Here is a 23,316-nt window from a genome sequence, read left to right as displayed (position 1 = left end):
AGTTGCTGGCTGAGTTGATTCTGATTCATGATGACAGCTATTGATTTGTTAAAAAGGTTTGCTACTTGCTGTTTAGTGGTTGTTTGTGCTTTACATATTGTTCATTGTATAATCGGGAATTTCTTTGTAAATGTTTGGTTTTCAGGCTGGTTGGAAGGAAAATCACGCAACATTCATGAGTGAACTAAAAAATCTTCAGGCTTCTGGACTGACTACTCTTGGTCAGGCTCTAAGATCCTCATTTGATTTGTTAAATCTCAATAGATTAATATCTGGAATAGACAATTATGGACAGGTAAAAAAAAATTTGAGTGAGTACAGCTAATTTATTTTGATGGCTTGGGGTCAGAATTTAAAACTGGGCTGGTTACGAAGTTTTCTGCTACTTTTTATAATCTCCGAAAGGAGGTTCGTATACTTTTTGAATGCATTTTTTTTTAATCCCTCTTTTTGGGTCTTGTATGCAACTTAATTATAAAATAGCCAAAATCACCTATCATCAGCTATCAGAGAATGGGACAGATAAATTGTTGAGGAATATTGGAACAAGACAATTGAAGAGAAACTTTCAGTATCCTTAACCCTTCCTCCCCTCTCCTCCAATTCAATGAAAAAGTTCTAGAATAAGATGAAGACAGAATAGCATTTGCTGCTGCTGCCATTATCCTTTCCTACTCTAAAAACTCTGGTCACAATAACCAGAGTCACTCTTGAGGGCGTAGGGCATAAGCCACTAATGTTCACCTGTCAGTGCCAAAGTTTCAACTCAGGTGAATGGATTCATGAGATATTCGTATGGATGAGACAGCCATTATCATCTCTTAAATCTCATTCTCTTGTGATTACCTGGAAAACAGAGAGAAGGGGGCATTTATTTGGATATTATACAGTTGAACCTGCGAGAGCCGGTACCTGTATAAGGTGGAAACCTGTCAGAGAAGGAAAACTCATATTTTTCACTAAAACGTATGATAGAAAAGGGGTGACTGGACCCTGTTGAAGGCAGAAAAACTTGGGAGACCTGGGAAAACAAGGCAATCCCTCTCAGTTCTGGCTCCCACAGGTTTCGCTGTAGTTTGGGGAGTTCCCCGAGGAGAAGAATTGCTCGGTTGATACTGAAAGTCACGTCTTCAGGGGTTGTCACTCTGACTCCCACCTACTTCCTTCCCTATTCTTTTCCTTCTTATTTATCCAGGCAAATAAGCACTTTATCAAACAGTTGAGAAATCACTTGCAAGGCAAATGTCAAAGTTTAAATAAAATTGTATTTCTTTACACGGCTCTAATACTTCTTAAATGTATTTTAGGGTAGAAATCCATTTTTTTTAGAACCATCTATTTTAATAACCATCACAGATGGAAACAAGTTAACAAGTACTGCTGGTGTTCAAGAAGAGGTGAGATTGAATTTTTTTCTTTTAATTTCATTTAAATGGCAGAGAACATGCAGTTATTTCTGTGGGAGGCATATATTTCTAGTTCAGAAAAAGCTTCATCAAGCCTTCGAGCTTGGTAATCCATGAAAGATGGCTTCATTTGATTGAGTTACATGAAAGAAAAGTGAACCCCTTTAACTCTTCATTTTGGTCTGGCTTGTCAAGCTGAACCTTTTCACTTTTTGCTTTATCAGCTTTTTCTTCCTTTGAATTCTCCTCTGCCCGGAAGTGAACTAACCAAAGAACCTTTTCGTTGGGATCAAAGGTTATTTGCCCTGGTGTTGCGTTTGCCTGGAGTGGCTTCTACTGAACCAGAGCATCTAGGGAGTGTACCAACTGATGAGTCTGCCATCACACAGATGTGTGAGGTCACAGGAGGTAACGGTGATGTTTAATATTTCCGAAGAAAGCAGTCAGGGAGGCAGAGCATGTTCTTAGTTGCTGTTGAGTTGGCTCAGACTCATGGCAACGTTTTGTATAACAGAATGAGACGTTGGCCAGTCCTGCACCATCTTCGTGATCATTGGTGTGTTCGAGTCGCTCGCTGTTACTCTATGTGCTAGCGGCACAACCGTTAAGCACTCAGCTGCCGACCCACAGGTTCGAACCCGCTCAGTGGCTCCATGGGAGAAAGACCTGGCGATCTGCTTTTGTAAGGATTACAACCAAGAAAATCCTATGTGGCAGTTCTACTCTGTCATACGGAGTCGCTGAGTCGAAATTGACCTAACAGCACCTAACAAAAACAACAGTACTTTTAAAATGCGGTCTAGGAGAGAAATCCCATAGTTTTCATTAAATGCCATATCTAATCTTTACTTGTTTGCCCTCAAAATGGTTAACAGGGATTTATTTTAACTCTGCTGCTTAAGCTTATCATGGTGTAATGTTTGCTGCCAATGTAACAGTGATTATTTCAAGTCATATTTTAGGATTTCAAATGCTGTTATTATTAAATCATATTTTATTTGATCAAAATTGTGTTATGTGTTTCTCCTTCTGGTATAGGTCGCTCCTATTGTGTCAGAACACAAAGAATGCTGAATCAATGTTTAGAATCCCTAGTTCAAAAAGTTCAGAGTGGTGTCGTTATTAACTTTGAAAAAACGGGACCAGATCCACTTCCTGTTGGTGAAGGTACAGTACATCATCTCTCTTTTTTTTTTTTACCCTAAAGTGTATATAGACATAATGGACAGTCTTCACTATCCACATGTATTTGAGTGATTACAAACGTCTATCCAAAAACAGCTCCTGATCAAAAAATAATAAATATAATAAAGAACAAACAGCTGCCATTCCTTCACTGTCTATGTGTACCTGGCAGGTGGCCGAATTCTAAGAACTGAATTTAATGTCAAACCTTCTAAGAGATCCCCTTCTATTCCCTGGTCCCAGTCTTGGGATACCACTGGACCATTGACCTCTCTAGTCACAAACTGTGTGGAGATTCACGACGGCATGCCACTGAACTAGCTCTCTTGGTTTTGGCCTTGTGGGCCCCAAATGTGCCAAGCTGTCTGTGTCAGTTACCGAAGGGCGGCAAGAGGTGATGCATGTTTATCTAAGAACTACTAGTACTCTATAAGATTGTATGCTAGTATTTTCCAGGCTACTTTTTAATTACAGAATCTCTTTTCTTTTTAATGAGTTTTTATAGAAAGCTCAACATATAAGAATAGATAAAAGCAGAGCTATTTTTGGAGTCCCTGGGTGTTGCAAGTGATTAATGCACTTGGCTGCTAACCGAAAGGTTGGCAGTTCGAGTTCACCCAGAGGTGCCTCGGAAGAAAGGCCTGGTGAACTACTTCTAAAAGATTAGCCCATGGAATGCAGTTCTACTCTGAGACACAGGGGGGTGCCATGAGTCAGAGTTGACTCCATGGCAACTGGTTGTTGGGTACTTTTGGATAGGGGGAAGGGGCCTCCATCTCTCCGAGTTTAGACCCCCTGTACCAGGCTTCTGTAGAGCACTACTGTGGGCTATTGCTCGTCCTCACTTCTGTCTGTTCACACACATCTGTACCTGTGCATATCTGGACTCTATCATTACCATGGTGTTTGTCTGATCTGATCCATAGACTTTAATCACATTGGTCATGATCAGTAGTAGCTGCCTAGAGAAGCCAGGGGGACAAGTGTCTAGGGGAAGATAGACACACATTTCTGTCTGAAGCAGTGATCATCTGGTTCCTGACCTTTTTCTCTTCAATTCCTGGACCACTTTGAAAAGCTGTTGAAAAATACAGACCCCCTCTCCCTCGAAAGATGGACTCCAGGTTAAGAACATCTGCCATATAGGACTGAGGGCTCACAGCCTATTTTAAATTCATTGTAAAGGAAAAAAAAAAAAAACCAAACCCAGTGCCATCGAATCGATTCTGACTCATAGCGACCCTATAGGACAGAGTAGGACTGCCCCGCAGAGTTTCCAAGGAGTGCCTGGCAGATTCGAACTGCCGACCTTTTGGTTAACAGCCATAGCACTTAGCCACTACGCCACCAGGGTTTCCTCGTAAAGGAAAAAGGAAGGGCATGTTATATTGCTACCAATCAACTGACTACTCAGTCCCTAAGTTCATGTTCATTACTTTAATGTGAACCAGGAATTTTCATACTGAAATCCTAGTGGGAGGCCACTTGATGTACAACTCAGATTTTCTTTCTAACTCCAGCTCCCCTTTGTCCAGAATTCTTAACCTTTGAGATTCTGATGAAAGCTAATAACCCTTTCCTCAGAAAAATGCACATTCCCAGAATTGTGAGCTCAACTTTAGAGGGGTCTCTTGGTCCCCTGAAGCCATTAAATGTATTCCCTAGGGCTCCATAACCTGTTGCCGTAGCGTTTCCAAGGAGCACCTGGTGGATTCAAACTGCCAACCTTTTGGTTAGCAGCCTGAGCTCTTAACCACTTCGCCACCAGGGCTCTAGGGCTCCTATGGACCCCAGTAAATCTCCTGGTCTAAGTTAAGAAAAATGAGACTGAAATCATTAAAGCATATCTTTTACAGGGAACAGCGTAGCGGTGCTTCAGTGGTAGAATTCTTGCCTTTCATGTGAAAGACCCGGGTTCAGTTCTCAGCCAATGTACCTCACGCGCAGCCACCACCCGTCTGTCAGTGCAGGCTTAGATATGACACCAAAAGCATAAGCAACAAAAGACAAAATAGATAAATTAGACTTCACCAAAAAACGTCTTTTACAAATGTAATTTAGACTAAAACCTGTTGCATAAAGGTTATGTAATTGTGTCTTGCCCTGTTTTGAGGGGCAAAGGAAATGTGCTACTTTAAAGAATTAAAATGCATTTAGGATACAGTATTTCTCATTATAAAATGCTTACTTTCCATGGAATTTTAATGGTGAATTGGTCCACAATAAACTTGATGCTTTTTTTTGTGCTCCCCTCGCCAACTATTCAGGGATTAATTTGTACATAGATAATGTTATCAGCATTCCTTCCACCTTTAAATGAATTTGGATAGCTTTTATTTTGCCTTTGTGGTCATTGGGTCTAACTGTTTAATAAGGTCTAACTGTTGAATAACTTTTCATCTAGGGGGGATAGAAAGATTATGTAAATGGAGTTTATGGCCTATTTTGTCAGATTCCAAAAATGTAAACTTAAAAAGTATACCTGGAATGAGCAATTTCATTTGCTTAACTTGGTAATTGAATTCTGGAAAAACAACTGAGATATTTTGGTGTATTTAATCTAGGAGCCCAAGTCTCTGAAATTTTAAAACTAGCTTTAAAAGTTCAGCTGCTAACCAAGAGGTCGGCAGTTCGAATCCACCAGGTGCTCCTTGGAAACTCTGTGGGGCAGTTCTACTCTGTCCTATAGGGTCGCTATAAGTTGGAATCGACTTGACAGCAATGGGTATATAGGTAGCTTTAAAATAATTTTTCACATAACTGCATGTTCTGGTGGTAGGTTGAGGATCAGGTGGGGTGGGTGGGAGGTTGGCATTGGATTAGAATGGATGGAAGGAAAAAAAGTTGCTGGAAACAACATTCAGAACTCCTAGTAGAGTTGCTTTTTTTTCTTCTACCATTTTTCATGAATCATCATTTTCATTTTGTTTTGTACTTGGTTTTTAGCTGGCAATGTTCTTAAAAGAAGATCAGCAGCTCTAAAAAGTGATTAACTGCCTTTTGTTTAACTTTTAGATGGACTTACAGATTCATCTAAGCCAAGCAATCCATTTGCTGCTCAACCCTGGCATAGTTGTCATAAGCTCATTTATGTACGACCGAATCCTAAAACTGGCGTTCCTGTTGGACATTGGCCAATTCCAGAAGCTTTCTGGCCAGATCAGAACTTACCGTCCCTAGTAAGTATCATAAAAAAAAAAGGTAAACATCATTTGGTATTCTCAGTTTTCTGATTACAGTGAACCTTTTCAAATAACTTCGAGGCTTTTAAGTCATGCCACAGGCAGGTAAGTCTTCTCTTCTTTTCCTTCTGTCTCTTGCTGGGAGTCTGGCTCCTGCTTAATAACAACAGAGGACTTCCTTCTATTCTGGTGCTTTTCTTTCTTACTTGCCACTTGAACTGCCCTCTTTGGATGTTAAAACATTGCTGTGTGTGATGCTGTTCTAATCTGCGGCTTGGTTTTTACAGAGAAGCTGACTTGCTTTACATAATAAACACGTGTCTAAGCCAAAAACCAAACCTGTTGCTGTCAAGTCGTTTCTGACTCAGCGACCCTATAGGACAGAGTAGAACTGCTCCATAGTGTTGCCAAGGCTGTAAATCTTTACGGAAGCAGACTGCCATATCTTTGTTCCTCAGAGTGGCTGGTGGGTTTGAACCACCAACCTTTTGGATAGCAGTTAAGCATTTTACCCACTGCACCACCAGGGCTCCTTTGGCATGTACAGCCTCTGGAAATTCGGACCCGGTTTTAGTTTATACCTTGTATAGGTTCTAGGAACATATTCAAAACAGAAGTCATTCAACTTCTTAGGGAATCACCTTCATTTGAAACTTAATGGAACTTTGTAGGCCCCCTTTTCATCCTTTTGTAACCAGTGGACCACTGTACCATAGCAATGCTCCTTTCAATTATGGGTGTTTAAGCAACACTTGTAAAATGATCCCTAAGCAAGGACTTAGGAGCCCCCTGGTGGTGCAGTGGTTAAGAGCTACAGCTACTAACCAAAAGATTGGCAATTCAAATCCACCAGCCAGTCACTCCTTGGAAACCCTGGGGGAAGTTCTACTCCCATCCTATAGGCTTGCTATGAGTTGGAATTCACTCAAGGGCAATGAGTTGTTTTTTGTTTTTTTTTAAGGAGCCCTTGTCAAACAAATGTTAAACCCTCGGCTGCTAATTGGAAAGTTGGTGGTTCGGACCCACCAGTGGCTCCACAGGGGACAAGACCGGCAGTCTGTTCCCATAAAGATTTGCGGCCTAGGAAACCCTATGGGGCAGTTCCACTCTGTCATAGAGGGTCACTATGAGTTGGAATTGACTCGACAGTACACAGCAGCAACACCAAAACTTAGACTTGCCTTTTTCTTCCCTTCGTTTTGTAGAAGACAGTTTGATAGTATAGTTGCCTCTAGTACCGATTAATGCATCTTATATGGCCACTGGAAAGCTTTTAAGACCCCAGATGCCACTTACCAAAGTGGGATGCAGAATGTTTTCTTAATAAACTTTGTTATGCGAATTGATCTAGATGCCCTCCGAAATAATGGTCCCTAGACCCCCGCCCCTGCTACTCTGTCCCTTGAAGTGTTTGGTCATATTCAGGAAACTTCTTAGTTTTTGATTTAGTCCAGTTGTGCTGACTTCCCCTGAATTGTGTATTGTCCTTCCCTTTGCCTAAGATAATTCTTGTCTACTATCTAGTTAGCGAATACTCGTCTCTCTCCTTCCCCACTCTTGTAACCATCAAAGAATGTTTTCTTCGGTGTTTAAACCTTTTCTTGAGTTCTTATTATAGTAGTCTCAGACACTATTTGCCCTTTTGCAACTGCCTAATTTCAATAAGCATAATGCCTTCCAGATTCCTCCATGTTATGAAATGTTTCACAGATTCATCATTGTTCTTTATCGTTATGTAGTATTCCATTGTGTGAATATAACACAATTTGTTTATTCATTCATCCATTGATGGGCACCTAGGTTGTTTCCATTTTTTGCTATTGTGAACAGTGCTGCAATGAACATGGGTGTGCATATATCTATTCATGTGACGGCTCTTATTTTTCCACAATATATTCCAAGGAGTGGGATTCCTGGATCCTATGGTACTTCTATTTCTAGATTTTTAAGGAAGCGCCAAATTGATTTCCAAAGTGGTTGTACCGTTTTACATTCCCACCAGCAGTGTATAAGTGTTCCAGTCTCTCCACAACCTCTCCAGCTTCTATTATTTTGTGTTTTTTGGATTAATGCCAGCCTTGTTGTGGTGAGACAGTATCTCACTGTAGTTTTGATTTGCATTTCTCTAATGGCTAATGATCGTGGGCATTTCCTTATGTGTCTGTTAGCCACCGGAATGTCTTCTTTGGTGGAGTGTCTGTTCATATCCTTTGTCCACTTTTTAATTGGGTTATTTGTCTTTTCGTTGTTCAGGTTTTGCAATATTTTGTAGATTTTAGAGATTAGACGCTGATCGGATTTGTTGTAGCCAAAATTTTTTCCCAGTCTGTAGGTAATCTTTTTACTGTTTTGGTGAAGTCTTTGGATGAGCACAGGTGTTTGATTTTTAGGAGCTCCCAGTTATCTAGTTTCTCTTCTGGTGTTCATGCATCGTTAGTAATGTTTTGTATACTGTTTATACCATAGATTAGGGCTCCTAAAATTGTCTCTACTTTTTCTTCCACGATCTTTGTCATTTTAGATTTTGTATTTAGGTCTTTGATCCATTTTGAGTTAGTTTTTGTGCATAGTGTGAGGTATGGGTCTTGTTTCATTTTTTTGCAAATGGATATCCAGTTATGCCAGCACCATTTGTTAAAGAGACTGTGTTTTCCCCCATTTAACTGACTTTGGGTCTTTGCCAATATCAACTGCTTGTATGTGGATGGATTTACATCTGGATTCTCAGTTCTGTTCCATTGGTCTATGTGTCTGTTGTTGCACCAGTACCAGGCTGTTTTGACTACTGTGGCACTATAATAGTTTCTAAAATCAGGTAGTGTGAGGCCTCCTACTTTGTTTTTCTTTTTCAGTAATGCTTTACTTATCCGGGGCCTCTTTCCCTTCCATATGAAGTTGGTGATTTGTTTCTCCATCTCATTAAAGAATGTCCTTGGGATTTGGATCGGAATTGCATTAAATTTATAGATCGCTTTTGGTAGAATAGACATTTTTATAATGTTAAGTCTTCCTATCCATGAGCAAGGTATGTTCTTCCACTTATGTAAGTCTCTTTTGGTTTCTTGCAGAAGTGTACTGTAGTTTTCTTTGTATAAGTCTTTTATATCTCTGGTAAGATTTATTCCTTAGTATTGTATCTTCTTGGGGTCTATTGTAAGTGGTATCCATTTGGTGATTTCCTCTTTGACATTCTCCTTGTTGGTGTAGAGGAATTCAACTGATTTTTGTATGTTTATCTTGTATCCTGACACTTTGCTAAACTCTTCCACTAGTTCCAGCAGCCTTCTTGTGGATTCTTCAGGGTTTTCTGCATATAAGATCATATCATCTGCAAAGAGAGATACTCTTACTTCTTCCTTGCCAATTTTGGATGCCCTTTATTTCTTTTTCTAGCCTAATTGCTCTGGCTAGGAACTCCAGCACAGTTTTGAATAAGAGTGGTGATAAAGGGCATCCTTGTCTGGTTCCTGTTCTCAAGGGGAATACTTTCAGGCTTTCTTCATTTAGGATGATGCTGGCTGTTGACTTTGTATAAATGCCCTTTATCGTGTTGGGGAATTTTCCTTCTATTCCTATTTTGCTGAGAGTTTTTATCATGAGTGAGTGTTGGACATTGTCAAATGCATTTTCTACATCAATTGATAAGATCATGTGGTACTTGCCTTTTTTTAATTTATGTTTTTGATTACACAGATTGTTTTTCTGATGTTGAACCATCCCTGCATACCTGTTATGAATCCCACTTCGTCGTGGTGAATTTTTTTTTTGATATGTTGTTGAATGCGGTTGGCTAGAATTTTGTTGAGGATTTTTGCATGTAAGTTCATGAGGGATATGGTCTGTAATTTTCTTTTTTGTGGTGTCTTTACCTGGTTTTGGTATCAGGGTTATGCTGACTTCATAGAATGAGTTTGGGAGTATTCCATCCTTTTCTATGCTCTGAAATACTTCTAGTAGTAGTGATGTTAACTCTTCTCTGAAAGTTTGGTAGAATTCTCCAGTGAAGCCGTCAGGGCCAGGGCATTTTTTCTTGGAATTTTTTGATTACCTTTTCAATCTCTTCTTTTGGTATAGGTTTATTTAATTGTTCTACCTCGTTTGTGTTAGTTTAGGTCAGTAGTGTGTTTCTAGAAATTTGTCCATTTCCTCTAGGTTTTCAAATTTGTTAGAGTACAATTTTTCCTAGTAATCTGATATGATTCTTTTAGTTTCAGGTTGGTCTGTTGTGATATCGCCCATCTCATTTCTTATTCGGATTATTTGCTTTCTCTCCTGTTTTTCTTTTGTCATTTTGGCCAATGGTTTTGTTGATCTTTTCTAAGAACGAGCTTTTGATCTTGTTAACTCTTTCAATTTTTTCTCTATTCTCTGTTTCATTTAATTCTGCTGTAATTTTTATTATTTGCTTTCTTCTGGTGCCCGAGGGCTTCTTTTGGTATTCTCTATTTGTTTGAGTTGTAGGGTTAATTCTTTGATTTTGGCCCTTTCTTCTTTTTGGATGTATGCATTTATTGCTAAAAATTGACCTCAGAACACTGCTTTAGCTGTGTCCCAAAGGTTCTGGTACGATGTGTTTTCATTCTCATTTGCTTCTATGAATTTCTTTATTCCATCCTTAGTTTCTCGTATAACCCAGTCATTTTTGTGCAAGGTGTTGTTCAGTTTCCATGTGTTTGATTTTTTCCTTGCTTTTTCTGTTATTGATTTCTGCTTTTATGGCTTTATGGTCAGAAAAAATTCTTTGTAATATTTCAATGTTTTGGATTCTGTTAAGGCTTGTTTTATGGCCTAATATGTGGTCTATTCCGGAGAATGTTCTATGTGTGTTGGAAAAGAAACTATACTTGGCTGCTGTTGGGCGGAGTGTTCTGTATATGTTTATGAGCTCAGGTTGGTTCATTGTGGCATTTAGATCTTTTGTGTCTTTATTGAGCTTCTTTCTGGATGTTCTGTCCTTCACAGAAAGTGGTGTGTTGATGTCTCCTACTATTATTGTGGAGTTGTCTGTCTCTCTTTTTAATGCTGTTACAGTTTGTTTTATATATTTTTGGAGCCCTGTCATTGGGTGCGTAAATATTTATTGTGCATATGTCTTCCTGATGTATTGACCCTTTGATCATTATATAGTGTCTTTCCTTATCCTTTGTGGTGGATTTTACTTTAAAGTCTATTTTGTCAGAAATTCATATTGCCATTCCTGTTCTTTTTTGATTGTTGTTTGATTGGTATATTTTTTCCCCATCTTTTGAGTCTTAGTTTGTTTGTGTCTTTAAGTCTAAGGTGTGTGTATTGTAGGCAGCATATAGACGGATCGTATTTTTTAATCCATTCTGCCACTCTCTGTCTCTTTATGGGTACATTTAGTCCATTTACATTCAGCGTAATTACTGATAGGTATGAGTTTAGAGTACTGTAATTTTGATGTCTTTTTGTGTCTGTGTTGTTGACAGTTTTTTTGTTTCACTTAATTTTCTGTGCTGAGTCTTGTTTCTTCATGTATTTTTTCTTTTCCTCTTTTTCATTGTTGTTGATTTTGTATTTGCTGAGCCTTTATGTTTTTCTCGTTTTTAATTTGATGTGTAGAATTGTTAGTTTCCTTTGTGGTTACTTTAATATTTACCTCTATTTTTCTAAGTTTAAGGCAATCTTTTATTTCTTTATATTTCTTTGACTTCCTCTCCATATGAAAGATCTATGACTACATTTTTAGTCACTTTTTTTTGTTTTAATGTTGTCATCTTTTATATAATGGTGTCGCTGTTTCCCTGTTTTGAGTTTTTTAGCTTTGATTTATTTTTGTGATTTCCGTATCTGGTTAATATCTAGTTGTTCTATCCTATGTTCTAGTATGAGTTGTTATCTGATGTTATTGATTTTTTTAAGCAGAGGCCTCCCTTTAGTATTTCTTATAATTTTGGTTTGGTTTTTGCAAATTCCCTAAACTTCTGTTTATCTAGAAATGTCCTAATTTTGCCATCATATTTGAGAGACAGTTTTGCTGGATAGATAATTCTTGGCTGGCAACTTTTTCCTTCAAGGCTTTATAAAGTCATCCCATTGCCTTCTTGCCTGCATGGTTTCTGATGAGTAGTCCGAGCTTGGTTTTATTTACTCTCCTTTGTAGATGACTTTTTGTTTATCCCTAGCTGCTCTTAAAATTCTCTCTTTATCTTTGGTTTTGACAAGTTTGATTACAATATGTCTTGGTGACTTTCTTTTGGGATCTACTTTGTGTGGGGTTCGATGAGCATCTTGAATAGGTATCTTCTCATCTTTCATGATATCAGGGAAGTTTTCTGCCAACAAATCTTCAATAAATTCCGTCTGTATTTTCTGTTATCCCCCCCTTCTGGTACTCCAATCACTTGTAGGTTATTCTTCTTGATATAGTCCCACATAATCCTTAGGGTTTCTTCATTTTTTAAATTCTTTTATCTGATTTTTCCTCAAATATATTGGTTTCAAGTGCTTTATCTTCAATCTCACTAATTCTGAAATCCATTTCCTCAATTCTGCTGCTGTGACTTTCTATCCAGTTTTCTAATTCTGAAATTTTATTGTTAATCTCCTGGATTTCTGTTTGCTATCTCTCTATGGATTTTTACAGCCTATTAAATTTGTCATTATGCTCTTCTCTAATCTTCTTACATTCCTCTATTGCTTTGTCTTTGCGCTGCTTGGCTTGTTCTGCATTTTGGCTGATCTCCTTCCTGTTATCTTGAAGAGTTCTGTATATTAATCTTTTGTATTCTACTTCTGGTAATTCCAGGAAACTCTCTTCATATGGAAGATTTCTTCATTCTTTGTTTTGGGAACTTGCTGAAGCCATCATGGTCTGCCTCTTTATGTGATTTGGTATTGACTGTTGTCTCTGAGCCATCAAAAAGTTATTGTATTCATTTATTTTATGTTTGCTTACTGTATGCTAGCTTTTTGTTTTGATATGCCCACATAGGCTGCTTGAGCAAGCTAGTTTGATTATTGGTGCCTTTGAAGCTCTAACAACCTTTCACCAGGTGGTTAGAGCTGTGACTAGGTATGTAAGCCCAGGAATCCATTTGCTTTTCTTATATGGATTCAGCTCAGGTGTCCAGGCAATCAGTTACCAAGTGTGTGGTGCAGGTTCTCACCTACAGTCCTAGATGAGCAGGGGTGAATGGTGTAGGTACGGGTATCTGGCTGCAGTAGGGGATCATGTGCTGGGCAAGGCAGGGGGCTGACAACTGCCTCTGAGTGTCTGTGTGGAAAGTGTGCCCCCATTCCCTAGAGTGTGTAGGTGGGTGGGTTTTGCAGCCACACTCTGGGCACCCAATGCTGTTGGCTAAGGACTGGAGGCACCACTTATCCTTGGACCCTTGTCGCAGGTGGCTAGACGGCATGGGTAGAGCCACCAGTCCTCAGGCCCCTGATGTGCGTAGGTGAGGACCCTGCTTAATAGGCAGGGTGGTGTCAAATGTCATGAACCTCCATCTCCACCATATAGCTGAAACAGTTGAAGTTAGACTTTGGTCATATACCCTGTTGTGCTAGGCTAATGAGAGCCTACACTATTGAAATGGGCGCACACAGGTCTATGCAGGGGTGAAAGGCATTCAAAGTCCTTGGACCCCTTATACCTGTACCTAGGCAAAGAAGCTGTGCCTGCCTTGAGTTCCCTGCTTAGGGGAGCCTGCAGATTATTTTTTCCATTTGTTAATTTATTCTCTCTCGAAGGCCGGGAGAATGGCTCAGGGTGCGTGACAGGTCCTATTTCCAGCCCAGGGGACACGGCACTCTCTGAAGCTGGCTCAGACCCAGTGCAGAGTGGTAAGGGGGCAGGTAAGTGGGAGAGAGGTTTTTCCCAAAGGGGTGCTTTTGATCCACGTGAGTAGGTTAGACGCATGTACTTATTTTTTGCTGATTGAGTGCCGTTTTTTGCTGATTCTGGAGGTGTGAGTAGACTCTCCACCACTCAGTCTCTCCCGATGTGGAGAATGCACCCCAAATGCCACGGCTTGCCTCACTGCTGGTGCCAGTCAATCCTGGATTGCAAGGTGCCAGTTCTCGCCGAGTCAGGTCTGGCAACTCCTTGCCACTTCTGAACCATCTCTTCCTCCCTGCCACTCAGTCTGACTCCTCAACTTTGCCTTTGATGTTCAGGTCTCCTAGAATGTCATATATAATCAATTCACTTGTTTTGGGGGGTCTTTGTTGTAAGAGGGACCCCGGAAGCATCTGACTACTCCACCATCTTGGCCCCACCTCCAGCACTTCAAATTCTTAGATTCCAGACTAACTGGACCCATTGAGACAGTAGGAACCCATGAATCTATTGCCATGAGATACTCTTTAAACCTTCAACAAACACTATCCCCAGAAGTCATTTTTAAACTAAACAACAGTTTAGCTCAATTAGAACACATGCCTTGAGTACTGCACTCTTTTGAGAGATTATATACATGAGACCAAATTGACAATAGTAACTAAAGCATAGATAAGAAGTTTAGGGGGGCAGTGAGTCTAAGTGAATGGTGGTGAAACAATTAGAGCAGAAATAGTGAGATTATTGACGCAGAGTGAAGAATATAACCAATACCACTGAACTGTACGTGTAGAAATTGTAAGTGAGTGCATGTTTTGCCCTGTATATTTTCACCAGAAACAAATATTAATAAAATAAAATGGCTTCTCCATTCATTTGTTCTGGTACTCCAGGGACACAGGCCTTTGCAGCCCAGCCAAAAGCATCCTGAACCCCAGCTATACAAGGCAAGTGTGTGGGTGTGAGGCTGCTGTAAAAATTCATTTGGGTCCCAGAGTTGTGACTGGCTCAGTATCAGTCTCTATCTTGCCCTTTCTGTGCCTTTACTCTTTTTCATTGCACTTATTAGCGGCTCTAACTTTGTCATTACCTCGTTAGAAAGTTTCATGGATTTCTTCTTTTCCACCAAAGTCTGGACTATCTGTAACCTCATTGTATAAAGGGATGGAGAGCATATAATGCTTGGAGGTTACAAAGTGGATTTGAAATTCAGGGTTCAGCCTGTGAATCATAAATGAATTTTTAAACTATATTCAAAGTGGTTCTTTTTTTTTTCTTTTAACTTTGCTTAAATCCTCGTTACGAGCGTTGTAATTTACCTTTCCTCTTCCCAATACTAAGTGTGTGGTGGAGATGAAGAATCTGAGTCCCCTTCCCCATGGAAGATGTTGGTGATGTCTAGAGATCTAGAACCCTCTTTCTGGAAACACTAATCTGTATCTCAGTGATGGGTGAACAAAACTGAAAAGGGGTTGCAGAGTTGTCAGAAATGGAAGCTCACATGATAACTGACCATATTTTTCCTCTTCTCTTTTAGCCACCACGAACATCTCATCCTGTTGTGAGGTTCTCCTGTGTAGATTGTGAGCCAATGGTAATAGACAAACTTCCCTTTGACAAATATGAACTTGAACCTTCACCCTTAACTCAGTACATCTTGGAACGCAAATCTCCCCATACCTGCTGGCAGGTACTTATCCTCACCTGGTAGTCAGAGGTCTGTAACCACTCTGGATCTGGGAATTTTTTTAAAGGAGTTTCAAAGGTTAATCTAAGTCTGTAAATGGTATTTCTCACAAATACTATCAAATAAGAAACAGAGCCAAGCAAATAATTTCAGACTGATATTTTAGCCTATTGTATGTTGCCACTTAGACTATGATATAACCTATGTATTGAAGGATTTGGGGGAAGCCTGTCCCCCCGAAACCTATCCATGGACCCCAGATTAAGAATCCCTAGCTTAAAGGATGAATTTCAGTGGTGGCTCAGTGGTAGAATTCTCCCCTTCCATGCAGGAGACCTGGCTTCAATTCCCAGCCAGTGCACCTCATGCCTAGCCACCACCCGTCTGTCAGTGGAGGTTTGCGTGTTGCTGTGATGCTGAACAGGTTTCAGTGGAGCTTCCAGACTAAGATAGACTAGGAAGAAAGGCCTGGTGACCTACTTCCAAAAATCAGCCAATGAAAACCCTATGGATCACAATGGTCCAATCTGCAACCAATCATCAGGATGGTGCAGGACAAGCAGCATTTTGTTCTGTCGTGCATGGGGCTGCTGTGAGTCGAGAGCCAACTCAATGGTAGCCAACAGCAACAACTTAAAGGACGTAATCCTATTCAAGTATGGCTTCTACAGCTGAAGCAAGGTTCTCAGCCCTTAGTTTGAAATTGGCAGATTGAAAGTACAGAATCTTTTTGGCAGAGAGCCATAAGCCCTGAAACAAATTTATATATTAGTGTAATATAATAAAACTCTTCTGCTGCCTGTAGTGCAAATCACACTGGCATAGGTAGTGTGGATTTTACTTGGATGAGGCAAATGCACAGAGATGTCGTAACACTGGTTCTTCCAAGTATTCAACTTCAGCCAGAAGAGCTTGGAGATTGGTTGATAGATTTACCTATGGATTTTATTTTGCAAAATCTAGGCACAGCCTTTTTTTAAAAAAAATAAAACAAGGAAGTCCTTCACTGTGAGGATGCCTGTTCTATTTATGAACCACAGGACCATATAGCCGTCAGTAGTTGTTAGGTTTTATTTACATAAGAAACACTTTCAGACTGCCATCTGTTTCACCCTGAAATGTGTGATGAACACTACTAGTTGTCTTTAAGCTACTTAAATTCTCCCAAGATGTGAAAACCAGGTTGAAAAACAGGGATTGGCTTAAAACAAGGATGTAAAAGTGCTAGAAACAGAAGGCTCTCACAAGCATAATATTGAGCAAAAGAAGCCAGACAGAAAGCTCACAGATGGTACGATTTCACTTCATCCCAGTTCAAGCACAGCTAAAATTCACTTGCTGTGTGGGAAGTCAGGAGAGCGGTTTCTCTTGGAGGTGCAGGCTAGGGACCAGAAGAGGTCATGAAGGGGTTTCTGGTCTGGTTCTGTTTCCTAACCTGGGCACTGGTTGCATGTGTGCATTCACTGTAGGAATGAACAGTCATTGAGCTGTATACTTCTAGTTCATGCTGTTTTTTGGATGTGTTTATATTTCAAGAAAATTCACCAAAAAGTGCTAGAAATTTAGAGGTGTGAATAATAGGATGCAAACATGAAATCAAGATGTGAGGTTTGATTTATAGGATGAAAAATGTTTTTACAATGGAAGCAAATAAAATGACACATTATACTTTTCCCCTAAAATAAACCCTCTTTTCTGTATAGGAAATTCCTCATAACTTTCTCCAAAGAAACCCTGTCCTCGCTCCCTGTACCTCTCCTCAAATATGCCATGTGCTTTGCTCTGTACCTTATGTTACTTCAGTCTAGAATAGTTTTCATGTGATGAATTAGTGGGAGTGAAAAAGAATATGATGAACCAGGAGCCAGGAAATTTGGCAAAACCATAATGGAGACTAGATTCTAGCCCCAGCTCTGCCACCAACTATGTGGCTTTGGACCAGATACTTACTTTCTCTGGACTAGATGGTTTCTAAAGATCCTTCCAAGCCCAAAATTCTATGTATCTGTGGGTAACAAGGTATTTGGAAAAACTCAAGAAGCTTATGCTGAGAGAAAGAGAGAGAGAAATACAGAAAAAGAAAACAAAAACAACAACAAAAACAGTGCTACTGTTTTTCCTTTCATCGGAATCATAGGTCTGACCCTGTGTATCTGACTTTTTTTTTAGTCTTTATGGTTATTCCCCGCCTCCCCACCCCCCGCTTCTAATATGCACACTTAGGAAGTAGGGGGAAAAATAGGATGCTGTATTACAGCTATCTTTGTTTCTATTAAGGTTCAAATTAAGACATGAAATCTAAAATCATGTTTTAGCACAATTCATTGTTTTATGGAGTCATAAATAACATAACAAACATTTCTCCTTAGCTATAATAAAATATAGCAAGAGTTTAATGAACTGCTAGATGACATTGCTGGTACAAAAGACTGGCAAGGTAAATGGATTCTGTTAAATATCAGGGTTTGACTTTTGTCTTAAATGATCCTGCTAAAAGACTTTGGAAAAGGTAATGTCTAGGTCTTTGAACAATCACCTGTCTATCAGTTTGTTGTACGGTGGTGGCTTGTGTGTTGCTATGATGCTGGAAGCTATACTTTCAGTATTTCAAATACCAGCAAGGTCACACATGATGGACAGGTTTCAGTGGAGCTTCTAGACTAAGACACACTAGGAAGAAAGGCTTGGTGGTGATCTACTTTTGAAAATTAGACAATGAAAACCCTATGGAACATAACAGAATATTGTCCAATACAGTGCTGGAAGATGAGCCCCTTGGATTGGAAGTTACTACACAATACCCACAACAATGGACTAAAACATATCAATGATCATGAAGATGCCACAGGACCAGGCAACATTACATTCTTTCTACATAAAGTCACCATGAGTTTGAGCCTACTCGGTGGCAACCAACAACAAGTCCCTAAAAGTGTATACTGGGGTCCTGACTTGGACCAAAGAGTCTTAACATGGAACAAAGAGAAAACTTGGTAGCTAGAGGACTCTAGCACAGCATAGCGAGTATGTGGAGGCTACTGATGAGGTAAAAATACATCAAATCCTGAATCTCGATAAGGAATAAGATGATAGTCATATGGAATAAAAATAAACGTTTTAATCATTATTACATGTTTGCACTACTAGCATAACTTAGAAGAGAAAATGTCTTCCAGGTTGAACCAAAGTATCTCCTTGCTGCCTCAAAATAATTAGCACCAGTGCCTGGCTTATAGCTGAAAAAAAGCCAAACCAAACCCATTGCTGTCCAGTCGATTCCAGCCCATAGCGACCCTAAAGAACAGAGTAGAACTGTCCTATAGGGTTTCCAAGGAGCAGCTGATAGATTTGAACTGCCAACCTCTTGGTTAGCAGCCATATCCCTTAACTACTGCAGCACCAGGGCTCCGAAATACTTAAAAAACCAAAAAACCCAGTACTTATTGAATGAAAAATAAATAAATGGATAGAGAGATGGAGCAGCAAAGGGAAGTAGAGCAGAAAGGGGTAAGCAAGACTTAATAGTAGTACATACAGGGCTGTTTGCATCATGCTTTACATGGGCTCTCTTGTGGTAAACGTGTGCTTTAGGCATTGGACCTTAGTCCATTTTCCTAAAGTCTTCACTCTGGTCACTACTTGCTCTTTTGAGAAGTTAATTTGTTTTAATGGCTGGTATCACTTTTTTTTTTCTATCACTTAGCAGTATTTCAGCCTTATTTTCTGTTGTGCTAATCAAGTAAGGAAACCCTGGTGGCATAGTGGTTAAGAGTTAAGGCAGCTGCCCAAGAATTGGAATCAACTCAATGGCAACGAGTTTGGGTTTTTTTGTTTGTTTTAGCCAAGTAAATATTTGGGTACTGTTGATGTAGGCTGTGGTCTCCGAATGACTATGGCATAGTGTAGCTTTGTTTCTTAATATAATTTATGAAGAAATCCTAATCTGCACATTCCTATTTAATATGATATGTTTTGATATAATCATAGGCTAAAAGCCCTATTCCTATCTTAAAATTACTATTAAATTGGGCCATAGATGTTGCTATGGAATACCGCGTGTTTGGCTTTACATGAAATCCTTATTGTCGTAACTATACATGATTTCCTGTTCTTGTCAGGTGTTTGTTAATAACAGCGGAAAATACAATGAACTTGGATATCCATTTGGTTATTTAAAAGCCAGTACGACTTTAACTTGTGTAAACCTCTTTGTGATGCCTTACAACTACCCAGTTTTACTCCCTCTTTTAGGTAAGTACAATCTGTGCCATTTCATCACCTTTGTAATACAGCAAACACAAAACTAGGTCACGGACTAAGTACTTTAAATGTAATCAAAGAATAATTGGTAGCAGGATGTGTAAGTCTAAAAACTGATTGGGAAGGGTAAAATTTGCATACAGTTTTTTGTTGTGTTCATTTTCTTTTGTTGTGTTTAGATCAAAGGGAAGAAGAGACAACCTCTGGTGCGTGATTCTTATGCTGTTCTTTAGGGTGCAAGCACTGATGCCCCCCACCCCAGTTTTAAGTGCAGTCAGCTTTTTTATACACTAGTTTGGGCCAAAAAGTACTGTGGATTGAGGTCAATGCCACACAAACCACATGGTTTCCTTCAGAAAATAGGACTTCCGTGGGGGCATTGGCTTACAGTATTTTCTCCACAGAGGAATGCTAAATGCTCTTGAGGCATATGTTTTAGGCATGGTAGCAAATTGAGGAACTAGGTACAAGACTAAATTTTGCAATACCTCTAGTTGTAGAAGCTGTGGTTTCCATGGCAAAATTGTAAAAGGAACAACTCCAGAAGCTGTTACTCAGATACTACTAAAAATGTCTGTGGAGATTTTTTTTCTCATTTGAAAAGCCGCATCGTTTCAGAGGACTAAAGTACTGCGTGGTATTCTTCTACTGGTAAAGTTGTGAACATTTTGATTTGGTGGGATTTCTTAATTTTTGTGAAAGGGATCAGACCTTTACTAAGTTTTCAATAGTCATGAAAAGCATGACATTTTTCTTCGGGCTATGAATACTACATGTGTTGTGTGTACTGAAAAAGCAATACTTTAAAACATCATGAGTTAAGAAGGTTAAAGATGGATCATCACAAATATATTAGCATGGTTGTTTTGGGTAGCCTATCTACTTTATTGGGAAACCCTGGTGGTGTAGTGGTTAAGAGGTACAGCCGCTAACCAAAAGGTCGGCAGTTCGAATCCACCAGGTGCTCCTTGGAAACCCTATGGGGCAGTTCTACTCTGTCCTATAGTGTCGCTACGAGTCGGAATCGACTCAACAGCAGTGTTTTTTTTATCTACTTTATTTGTTAGTCCAATCTAAAATATCTTCTAAGAGTTGGTCATCACTGATATAAAATATAGATTATGTTTCTGAGACTAAGAGTGACAGCACCAAAGTATCTGTATTTTGTGGGTTTCTTTACTCCCTTTTCGTAGATGTGCCTTTATGACCGCAATTTCCACAACTATAAAGTGAAGACTAGATGATCTTCACTGAGACTCCGTTAGTAGTAGTATTTTTCTGTTTATTAAACTTTTTAAAAGACAATTGTAGATTCACATGCAGTTATAAGAAATAATACAGAAAGATCCCATGTGCCCTTTACCCAGTATCCCCCAGTGGATATCTTGGAAAGCTGTAGTGCAAGACCACAACCAGGATGTTGACACTGATACAGTCAAGACAGAACAGTTCCATCAACAAGGACCCCTCATGTTGCCTTTAACAGCCACACCTGCTTCCTTCCAACTTCCACTCCCTAGCCTTAACTGCTGGCAATTACTAATTTGTTCTTCATTTTTATAATTTCATCACTTCAAGAATGTTATATCAATGGAATCATTCAGTATATAATCTTTTGGGATTGGCTTTTTTCACTTGGCATAATTCTCCAGAGATTTAACCGGGTTGTTGCATATATCAATATTTCATTCCTTTTTCTTTCTTTCTTTTTTTTTGCTGAGTAGTATCCATGTTACGGGTATACCATAATTTGTTTAACTATTCACCTGTTGAGGGTCATCTGTGTTATTTCCACTTTTGGGCTGTTGTGAATAAATCTACTATGAACATTTGTGTACAGGTTTGTGTGTGAACATAAGTCTTCATTTCTCTGGGTCAAATGTCCAGGGGTGCAATTGCCAGGTCCTGTGGTGGTTGCATGTTTAGCTTTTAAGAAACTGCCAAAGTGTTTCCCAGAATGGCTGGACCATTTTACATTCCTACCATCAGTGTGTGAATGATTGAATTTCTCTTCGTCCTCTCCAACATTTGATGGTGTCACTTTTTTTTTTAATTTTAGCCATTCTGATTGGTGTTTACGGTGGTATAGCAATGTGGTTTTAATTTGAAGCTCCCTGATGGTTAAAGATCCCTGGGTGGTACAAATGGTAAAGCTAATTGAAAGACTAGAGGTTCGAGTCCACTCAGAGGAGTCTCAGAAAAAAGGCTTGATGACCTACTTCTCAAAAATCAGCCACTGAAAACCCTGTGGAGTGCGGTTTTACTCTGACACATATGGGGGCCTCCATGAATTGGAATCAACTTGACAGGAATTGGATGTTTTTTTTAACGTGTGGCACAAATGGTTAAGTGCTTGACTACTAGCCAAAAGGTTGGCGGTTCGAACCCACCCAGAGGCACCTCAGAAGACAGGCCTGGTGATCTGCTTCTGAAAGGTCACAGCCTTGAAAACCCTACGTAGCAGTTCTATTCTGCACACATGGGGTTTGGAATTGACTCAGCGGCAACAACAACTATACTGTACGTCTTTTCATGTGCTTACTTGCCATCTTTATATCCTCATTGGTGAAATGTCTCTCTTCATGTCTTGTCCATGTTCTAATTGGATTGTTTATTTTTGTTATTGTTGAGTTTTTAGAGTTCTTTATATATTCTAGATACTAGTCCTTTGCTGGATATATGGCTTGCAAATGCTTTTTTCCACTCTGTAGCTTGTTTTCTCGTGTTCTTCATGGTCTTTTTTGAAGCAAAAGTTTTTAATTTTGATGTTCAATTTATCAATTTTTCCTTTTCTGGTTAATGTTTTTGGTGTCGTCCTAGAGCACTGTGCCTAGCCCTAGACCCTGCAGATTTTCTCCTATGTTTTTTTTTCTAAAAATTTTGTAGTTTTATGTTTTGCATTTAAGTCTGTGATCTATTTTGAGTTCATTTTTGTATAAAATGTAGGCTAAAGTTTATTATTCTTGCCTGTGGATGACCAGTTGCTCTAGCACCATTTGTTGAAGAGGCTCCCTTTCCTCCACTGAATTGCTTTTACACCTTTGTCAAAAATCAGATGGCTATATTTACATGGGGTCATTTCTGGGTACTCTGTTCTATTCCATTGATCTATTTGTCTATCTCTCCACCAATACCACACAGTCTTGGTAACTTGTAGTTATATAAATAAGTCTTGAAATTGGGTAGACAGATTCCCCCCATTTCATTCTTGTTTTTAAAAATTATTTTGGCTATTTTAGTTCTTTTGATTTTCCGTATAAATTTTAGAATAACTTTGTCTCTATCTGTGAAAATTCTTGCTGGGATTTTGATAGGAATTGCATTAAGTATGTGTATAAATTTAGGGATAATTGCCATCTTTATATTTTTGTGCTTCTAATCCATAAACTTCTAGCACTATGTTGGCTAAGAATGGTGAGAGTGACTGTCTTTGCCTTGTTCCCGATCTTAGTTGGAAAGCATTCAATCTTTCACCATTAAGTATAATGTTAGCTGTAAGTTTTTTGTAGATTTCTTTTATCAAGTTGAAGAAGTTCCCCTTTCATTTCTATTTTTCTGAGAGTATTTTTTAGCATGAATGGGTGTTGAATTTAGCCAAATGTTTTTCCTGCATCAATTGATGTGATCTTTTTTTTTTTTTTTTTAGTTATCCCGCTACTATGATGTATTACATTGATTGATATTCAAACATTGAGCCTGCCTTGCATCCTTGGAATAAACCCTACTTGGTCATGATGCATAATTCTTTTTATATATTCTAAATTCTATGGGCTGATTTTTTTTAAGGGTTTCTGC

The 23,316-nt window shown here is 39.2% G+C and overlaps 1 protein-coding gene across 7 annotated transcripts in view; it reads left to right on the top strand.

Annotated features, from left to right (window-relative positions):
- The window catches only part of LOC126068935 (integrator complex subunit 6-like), a 70,991-nt gene that overhangs the window by 27,904 nt on the left and 19,771 nt on the right, over positions 1–23,316 (top strand). For all 7 annotated transcript variants that reach the window (XM_049871705.1, XM_049871709.1, XM_049871704.1 and 4 more), the window contains 7 exons: positions 146–295; positions 1,308–1,397; positions 1,631–1,814; positions 2,445–2,573; positions 5,607–5,770; positions 15,112–15,264; positions 19,380–19,512. In XM_049871705.1, coding sequence (XP_049727662.1) covers positions 146–295; positions 1,308–1,397; positions 1,631–1,814; positions 2,445–2,573; positions 5,607–5,770; positions 15,112–15,264; positions 19,380–19,512 — 1,003 coding nt within the window. The remainder of the gene's footprint in view (positions 1–145; positions 296–1,307; positions 1,398–1,630; positions 1,815–2,444; positions 2,574–5,606; positions 5,771–15,111; positions 15,265–19,379; positions 19,513–23,316) is intronic.

The sequence above is a fragment of the Elephas maximus genome, chromosome X, assembly GCF_024166365.1.
Source record: "Elephas maximus indicus isolate mEleMax1 chromosome X, mEleMax1 primary haplotype, whole genome shotgun sequence".
Classification (NCBI taxonomy): domain Eukaryota; kingdom Metazoa; phylum Chordata; class Mammalia; order Proboscidea; family Elephantidae; genus Elephas; species Elephas maximus.
This window is presented reverse-complemented; position numbering and strand designations above follow the sequence as displayed.